This window comes from Somniosus microcephalus, chromosome 8 (assembly GCF_052327205.1).
Source record: "Somniosus microcephalus isolate GS21.2 chromosome 8, FLI_Smic_1.0, whole genome shotgun sequence".
NCBI lineage: Eukaryota > Metazoa > Chordata > Chondrichthyes > Squaliformes > Somniosidae > Somniosus > Somniosus microcephalus.
The window spans coordinates 84907581-84916493 of record NC_140994.1 but is presented as its reverse complement, the minus strand read 5'-3'; the positions used below and the strand labels follow the sequence as shown (position 1 = coordinate 84916493).

The 8913-nt window shown below is 44.0% G+C and overlaps 1 protein-coding gene across 1 annotated transcript; it reads left to right on the top strand.

Moving 5' to 3' along the window:
* Positions 1-968: 968 nt before the first annotated feature.
* LOC147113684 (2-aminoethanethiol dioxygenase-like) lies at positions 969-7563 on the top strand. Its single transcript, XM_085994984.1, has one exon. The coding sequence runs from the start codon at positions 1233-1235 to the stop codon at positions 2007-2009; it is 777 nt and encodes a 258-aa protein (XP_085851110.1). The 5' UTR covers positions 969-1232; the 3' UTR covers positions 2010-7563.
* The last annotated feature ends 1350 nt before the right edge of the window (positions 7564-8913 follow it).

The window sequence follows — 8913 nt, the reverse complement described above, 5'->3', positions numbered from 1 at the left end:
TGATACAACGATAATGAAGTTGTTGACTAATCATAGCAATCAATCTCAATCAGTTAGTCCACAACAGACCCAGAAATGAAACAAGGAAAACTGGTGGAGAGCTTTAGGAACCATAGGTCCAAAATCACCGGTTCCTCCCAAGCATGCTCCACTCACATGTCATAAAGCCATGGGAGGTATTAAAGTACCCACCCTATCTTTACAATTACAAATGCATCAAAACATAATTGTTAAAACATAACATCAAAAAAATGTGTTAAACTTAATGGAACGTGACATGCAGATTTGCTTTGTGTCCTGCTCACCAGTGGGATAAATTCCTTATTCGACACCTACTGTTATTTTTTATTTAGTACCGCTAATTACCCCTTAGCCCTACCACTAGCTTAAAGAAGAATTGAGAGCATGTATTTTTCTCAGTTGTGATACAGAACAGAAAGATGCAAGTGTTTTATCCAATTCTGTAACAAAATTCAATCTGAAAAGTGATGCAATATATAGTGTAAAAGTTTTCAAACTGAATGCATTTGTATAGCCAAAATATAATGCAGTTATTATAGTTGTATGCTTTAGAAAGACTGCAGCTGCTACAACGTGCACTCAGAGAGAAGGCTGGCCAGCATCTTTCTGAATTGTCTGTGGGCTCAACAGCCACCCTCGCAGGGCAGGCTGGGAATTGCAGTCCCTCCCCAACTTGGGGCAGGAGGGGGAGTCAGTGAAGTTAGAAAAGGGCTGTTTCAACCGGTGAAATGAAACAAGTCAACAAGCCGAGGGTGAGAGACCCTGTCAACGCTGCCCGCTTTCCCACCGACGGGGTGGGGAGCAGGGAGTGGGGGAAAGGGCGGGGAACTACAAGTCCCAGGGGGCTGTGCGCAGCCGCCGTGACGCACGGGGGCGGGGGCGAGGGACTGCGGACGTGCGGCGAGCAGCGTATCGGAGAGAAGGGGGGCGGGACAGGAACGACAAATCCCAGGAGGTTGTGCGTGCTCACACGGTGGGGACTGTGGACGTGCGGCCAATAGGGAAAGAGGGGGGGTGGAATTACAAGTCTCAGGAGGCCGTACGCGATCGCCCTGACGGATGTGGGCGTGAGGCGCGCGTGCACGGATGGTCGGGCGTGCATGGGGCCGGCGGGAGCGGAGTGAGGGAAGAGGCAGCGCGGACAGTTGCCGAGGCGCGGCCTCCTCAGAAGCCGGGAGAGCCAGAGGGCTCCGGGCGAAGCCAGCCAGACGATGCCACGGGACAACATGGCCTGCTTGATCCAGAAGATCGCCCGCCAAGCCCGCACCACTTTCCGGGAGCTGCCGCTAGCGGACGCCGGGGCCTTCCACCACAGCCTGGGCCAGCTGCGCAACCTGCTGGAGAAGATCCGGCCCGAGGACCTCAACCTGGGGCCCCGCAGGAGTGACGGGCCGCCGCTGCTGCCGCCCCAGGGCCCGCCGGTCACCTACATGCACATCTGCGAGACCGAGTGTTTCTCCATGGGCGTCTTCCTGTTGCAGAGCGGCGCTTGCATCCCGTTGCATGACCACCCGGGGATGCACGGCCTGCTCAAGGTGCTGTACGGCAACTTGGCTATCAAGTGCTTCGACAAGCAGGAGGCGGCGGCGGCGGGAGCCGAGCCCGGAGGCGGGGCGCTCGGCATGCAGTTCAACCCGCCCTTGCTACAGTGCCAGCGGGCGGCGCCTCAGCGGTCGCTGCACCGCTCCAGCGACGTGCTGACCGAGGCGAGCGGCCCGTGCCTGCTGACCCCGGTGCACAGCAATATGCACCAGATCGACGCGCTGGACGGGCCCGCCGCCTTCCTGGACATTCTGGCGCCTCCCTACGACCCGGACATGGGCCGGGACTGTCACTACTACCAGGTGCTGCAGGTGTCGGAGAGCGCGGGCACCGCCAGCCCGGGGCCGCCCCAGCCGCAGGAGGTGGTGTGGCTGCTGGAGGTGCCGCAACCCGCAGACTTCTGGTGCGGCGGAGAGCCTTACCCCGGCCCCAAGGTGTCCCCCTGATGGAGAAGCCGGCGCCGCAGAATAGTAACGTACTCCCTTTCAGTCAATAACCCTTCACGGTCTCCCTCTGTGTCTCTCTTTTTGGTGAATTGTTAACGTCCCTTTTTATTGTTGCAGATTCGGTCCTGTTTTAGTATCTTTGTCCAAGCCCAAAAACTCTACTGGAGTGGGGAAAAAAACAAACTTTTGAGCCTGGACCTTTCTGGTTAAAGTGGGAGAAGTGTGTACTCGTACACACGCTTTGTCTTGGGACTTGCATAAGATGTTCTATTACGGATCTGTCCAGCAGCTTCCTCTCGGTTTTAAGTCTGGTCTAGCACTTATTGATAAGCATCCCAGTGGTTTTATTTATGGGACACCACTTATCAAACATTGTTAATTGTTTAGCTGAAATACAAACTGTATAAACCCCCAGTTCCTTTCTCTCCCTCCAGTAATGGTTAATTTATTCAGATGTTTGTATGTTTTTTCCAAATGCGTACATAGTTTGAGAACAAGCATTATTCGCTATCCCAGTAAGAACAAAACACTACTGGCAACATATACTATTAACAGTTGTTATTTTTTGTATACAGGTGTGTGACTGACTTTTTTTCATGCAGCACTCTGATTAGCTGTTTTTTCAAGTAGTCACCGACCTGAAAATTTGACAGACACCAGAAGGTACAGTTCGACAAATGTCTTGAAGACTTTTGTCACTTCAGTTATAACTATTGTCTCCAGACTCCACCCACGCACTGGCCCATCTTTTGCTTTGTTTTCATTAAATGTGCTACATGCTACAAATTTGGCTCAAGTCTTTTAAGAAAAGAAGTGGCTGGGAGTTCAATGCCCCTCGTGTTTTCCAGCGCCAGGGCCTGTGTTTGTATTATATATTTACTGTGATGCTATGCCAGATGCATTATCAGAGAGTCTGTTTGCACTCTGGATTCTAAAATGCTGACACGCCAATGTTAGCAAGCGATCTGGTCCATAAAATCCCAAGTATTCAGGCAGGATCTGGAAATATAAATTGTCCATTGGGGTGGGGGTGGTGAGGAAATACTCACCTACATGCTCATAAAACTGCTGTGACATTTCAAAGTGTTGCTTATGGTAAGGGCATCTGCTTCCATTTGGCTATGTATTGCACTTCTTCCTTAGTATTAACAAATTGATACGGTGGCTTGATTTTCAAAAGCAACATCTCAACAGGTATTTGGTATATTCAATATGGTGACTATTATAACTGCACTGCGAAGCTCTGCTTTGAAGTATTTATCATGCACATAGGATACAAGATCGATCTTTACATGAAAACCTAAAAAAAAACTGGGAGCTAATTTTCTTAGATCCACACTACAACACTTGCATGAATCCTACTTGTAGTGACTGTCACTGTACCTATTGTAAAAACTAAACATAGCCATAAGAGGGAAACAAAGCCAAATACTAACTTTTATAACCAGAAGCACCTGAACAAGCAAAGGCTAAGATCTTCAGGTTCAGGGTGGCCTTAATTCTCAAACAAAAAGCTTCCAATATGGTATCCAGTGAAATACTCCACACCTCCTTTCCCCCATCCCTGCTGCAAAAGCAAGCTTAAAAATCCCCACCCTTGAACATGTCATAATCAGTCATGCACCGTGTCAGGAAATATTCCCCCTCAGACCCCCACGTGCAGGAGACAAGTCGGGTTCACCTTCTGTGACCACTTTACAGCTCCATTCTCTGTGACCCCGACTAATAATAAAATGTTCCCTTTTGATTTACTGATGAAGCAAACCGAGCTCTGCATTTAGTGTTTTTAATTAAAATAGTGCCCTGGCCTTGGAGGCATGGGAACATGTTTATTTGTGAATGCAGAATCTGTGCAGCTGAAGAAAGGTGGCGGTGGGACTTATTTAAATAAGTCGTGAAATTGTCATGCCTAAATGATTCAGTTTTGCTGTAAGCATGACATTACGTACAAGATGTCCATGTAGTATTGCATGCAGTGGTTCCATAAGCCTCATAATCCAATGTATATGGTACCGAGTCTGCACTGACCTTTGTTGCTTCATCGGAAAATACAGGTGTAAGCAAATTATGTTTAGTCATTTAATTTCATTCACTTGTGTAAATAAAATATGATTTCTGATCCACTTGGACGGCTGACTGAATTATGCAGTCTGCATTGGAATAAAAATCATATTTAATGCATTATGTATTCTTGAGTTGTACCATTTCAAAAGTATATGGGAGAGGCCATTCAGTTTATTGGAAAATATTCTTATGAGCAATAAAATGTATCGTATGATTTTACCAATGCTGTATTCTTCAAAATGTTAATACTGGAACTTTAAGCATGCAAAGCATTATGCTAAATCTCCCACTTCCTAATCCCTTACAAATTCCCAGAGATTCACTCTCGTACTGAGGCAAAGCAGTAGCAATATTGACTGTTGCTGGATAGTAACTGAAATGCTATTGGCACAAAGCCATCTAAACACCGGAGGTTTTAACCAAAACCAGTTGAGCTGTGCACACAAACCAGAAGAAATGTTTGGTAAACCAGCAGTGGAACGATGTATGGAACAGCTTAATGTAAATCCATTTTACAGGCAAAACATGCTGTTCAAAAAGCAAGCTGGTTCGCTGCCTCATTAGACTTTAAAGTGATGAATGTAAGGTTCAGGATTTAGGAAATAGACATTTCTGCTTGAGTAAACTTTTATGTTATCAGTAAATACTTGGATGAGTCCTAGCCAGCAACTTTGCTCTGCACTGCAGCCATCATTTTTGCATAGATGAAAGACCTTTTAGCTCTTTTTTTATTTGACTCCGTTAATACCTTATCATGGACAGCAGATCAGAAGACAAACACTTGGGAATTGGTACGTCATTTAAAGGTATCATTTGGTGTCTAGGAATTATGTAAAGTTTCTAGGCACTGCCAAGCTAAATTTGGTCAAGTTGTAATAGCGGATCCATTGATTACATTAATACAAAAGGACTATTGGGGTAAGCTTTCCACTCGAGGTGTATGCGTAGGAGCCCATAATCACAACATTACACACCCTGGCCTGTGAGTGTCACCTTGGCTCAGTGGTAGTTCTTTTGGCATGAGTGAGAAGGTCACGGGTTTGCGTTCATAATCCAGGGAGTGCAGTAGTGAGGGGGTGCTACACTGTCAGAGGTGCTGTATTTCAGGATGAGACATTAAACTGAGGCCCCCGTCTGCCCCCTCAGGTGGATGTAAAAGATTCCCTAGTACTATTCTAAGAGGAGCAGGGAAGTTCTCCTGGATAACACTTGTCCCTCAACCATTCAATGAATTGGTCATTCATCCAGTTATTGGGGCCTTGCTATATGCAGATTGGCTGTCAGGATTGCCTACATAACAGTGAGTGCACTTGAGAAGTAATTCATTAACTATGAAGCACTGTGGGATGTCTTGAGGACATGAAAGGTTCCATATAAATGCAAGTTCTTCCATTATTTTTGTGGAAGCAGTATGGTAAGTACAGGGAGTCTTACAGTTTACAGTGCTTGTATCCCAACCAGATTAATTGGACTCCAACCAATGACAGTCGCTCACATTTGCCTGCTGCACTTGACCTCCCATGATTTATTCCTACTTCACCCACCTAATTCAGGTGGATCTGCAGTGGTTTCTCCTGCATGTGCATGATCAGTTCCTCACATCTCAAGGATTCATGCTTGATCCTTTCCTATTCCTCATCTACATTATCCATAACTTGGGGGTCAGGTCCCATATGTATGTTGAGCTCTTAACGCCTCTCTGTGACCCCGATTCCATCCCCTCCTCTGCTCAGGCTGAATAATACACACCCTTGGTGTTCTGTTTGATCCTATTAAATGGCAAAAGCAACCATTTCCACCTCCAACGTTGCTGCCTCTGTCCCAGTCTCATTCCTTGTTGCTTCTAAATCACTTATCCATACCTCCAGGCTCAAATTGTCTTGGAGTGCCCTGCTGCACAAACTCTTACAAATTTAGATCTCCTGCATCCTATCTTGTACAAAGTCATTCTTACTACCCCAGTCCTTGGCAGCTTCCATTTGTTCTTTGTTCCCCAGTATAGTGGTTTCAAAAACTTTGTCCTCATACATAAATCTTTTCCTGCTTCATCCCACATTGCCTCTGCAAACTGAACCAGCTCAGTGTTCCCTCTTGTATCATCTGATTGTCTGACTTTAGCCTGCAGTATGCTTTCCTTCACACCACCATCAATGGCAAAGCCTTTAGCCATCATAGCCCTGCATTCTGGAATTCTCTTCCTAAGCCCTTCCACCTCCTATACCCCATCCCATCTTTCCCACATTACAACAGTAACTACACTTCAAAAAGTACTTGGTAATTGGCTATAAAGGACTTTGGGATGTCCTGAGGTCATGAACAGTGCTATATCAATGCAAGTCTTTTTTGAATGCATTTGCATAACATCACAATTCTCAAATGTCTTAAGTGCTTTACAGACAATTAATTATTTTTGAAGTGCAGTGATTACAAAGTGGACAGAAATATCCCACAAACGAGATGAATGAGCGGTTAACCTGTTATAGTCCTTCAGTTACCTCGGTCTAGCCCTTTGTGTGTCCCTCCCCACCCTGTTTGAAGTGCTTTGGGGTGTTTTGCTATGTCAGCGATGTACTGTACAAGTGCAAGTTCTTGCTTCCTCAGTTCTTCATGATAGCCAGGTAGATATTTTTATGGTTCTGGAGTGTTCCACATTGGGAACTGACATGGAGCCTAAGCTCTGGTGGAGGAAGTTTGAAAGGAACTGTGGAGTAAATCAGCACCTCTGCCTTACCACCTCCCTCCCTGCCTTCAGAAGCCTCCTTAAGACCTCTTCGATCATGCTTTTGCCCTGCTGCTGACCCTATTTTTTTCTTTGGCCCTGCTGGACATCCACTCTTTCCACCATCCCTATAAACGCCTCTTTGTAGGTAATGAGCGCTAAAACATGAGTTGTTTTCCAAAATGTATAAACTGCTGACAGCTTCAACTCATGAAAATATATTGTGCGTGGTATAAACCGTTGTTGTAATGTATATACTAATAAAATGGTTCTGATCTTTTCGCAAGGATATGTTTTACTGAAAAGTTAACTTTGATTAAAAGTTTTTTTAAATTTTAAAAAAAAAGTTGTGAACAATTTTTGCTCAGTTTTAATGCATGCTGAGTTCACCAGTATGTTTGATTTTGGGAAGTGTAAATGAAAATCAATTGGCTAGCAATGGAATGACAAGGAATTTTAGTTTAGTCTGATGCACAGCCTTTTGCTTAGAGTGGTTTATTTGGTTTTCATTTGACCATGTGGTAAATTGGACTCTTAGCATATTTCAAACAATTGTTAGCTTAAGGAATTGCCACCAGTCAGTATTCTGGGCCGATATCTTGCCTGAGTGACTAAGAAAGTAGTCTCCTTTTACTGTAGTTCAGAACCTGAAATTCTGTAACCATGTGCAAAAAAAGGCCAATATACAGGATATCAATATTGTCAAATGTACAACAGAATTGCACTGTATACATCCAAGTTTTGTTAAATAAATGAGAATACAAACCACAATGCAATTATACTGCTTTTAATTCATTGAATGTTGTACCATTTTAAATATAGTCATGTTGAAGTGACTGTAGTATTCCCCCCCCTCCAGCATCATTGTTTGTTTACATGTGCCTAATATAGTCACCCATTTTATATATAATGACCTTCTCCAGAGTATTACTAATTGAGCCAATCAAGTCAACCATGTCCATGAACAAAACAGCTAGAGCGAAACCATCTTAATGGTTTGCTTTTACTATATAAAGAACATTCTGGATGGCGAATAGCTTTTTTTGGGAGTGGGGAGGGAGAAGAGAAAGTGGTCTGCAAATAATAAAAGTTTAGTAAACACATTTGAGCAAAGGTGACATAGATCTAAACGATGTATTGATTTGAATTCTTCGTCTATGCAAACCATAATCACTAATGAACGAAGCAGCTACTTTACCTCCACTAACGGGTTGCTTAAAGCTCCCAGAGCAGTTAATACTGAACCAATAATAGTCTAATGATAATTGGTTCACACAGATCTGACATGAATAATAACTGTCCCTAAACGTTGGTTAGAGTTCTCGCTTGGTGTGGCCTTAACATTTTCATGTGCAAGAGAATTGCATGGTGCTATCAACATGGGGGGAATTCAAAGTTACAAAAAGCTCTTTCCCCTCAAAATCAAGAATAAGTTTTTTTTTAAAGTTTATTCATATTTCTTCAGTTAGATGTATTGAGAGCCAGCTGTTGCCAAGTAATAGAACAAACTGCAGGTATTGAAGCCGAATGTTCTGCCTGTTAAAATTCTTGAGCTTTGCACAGATCTCCACAATTTGAAACCAACAATTCGGTCCCTTTTTGATTAAGAAATTACCTATTGACTTGTAAAAGCCTTTAGGAAGGAGAAGGGATAAATCTTGCAACATGCATTTGTAACAGAACAGCCACGTTAAAAATATATACAGTTCACATCTAAATTAGTAAACTTACCCAGTTAGTTTTAGTTGTGGAGTAACCTTGGGGAATAAAGAGAAGGGAAAGAAAAATGCCTGATAATATAAAGGACTTGCATTTACATAGCGCTTTTCACCGACCTCAGGACGGCCCAAAGCGCTATAGTCAATGAAGTACTTTTTGAAGCGTAGTCACTGTTGTAATGTAGGGAAACGCAGCAGCCAATTTATGCACAGTGAGGCTCCAACAGCAATGTGATAATGACCAGATAATCTGTTTTATTAATGTTGGTTGAGGGATAAATATTTGCCAGGACACCAGGAGAACTGCCCTGCTTTTCTTTGAATAGTGCCATGGGATCTTTTATGCCCACCTGAGAGAACAGATGGGGCCTCTGTTAAAGTCTCATCCAAAAGACAGCATCTC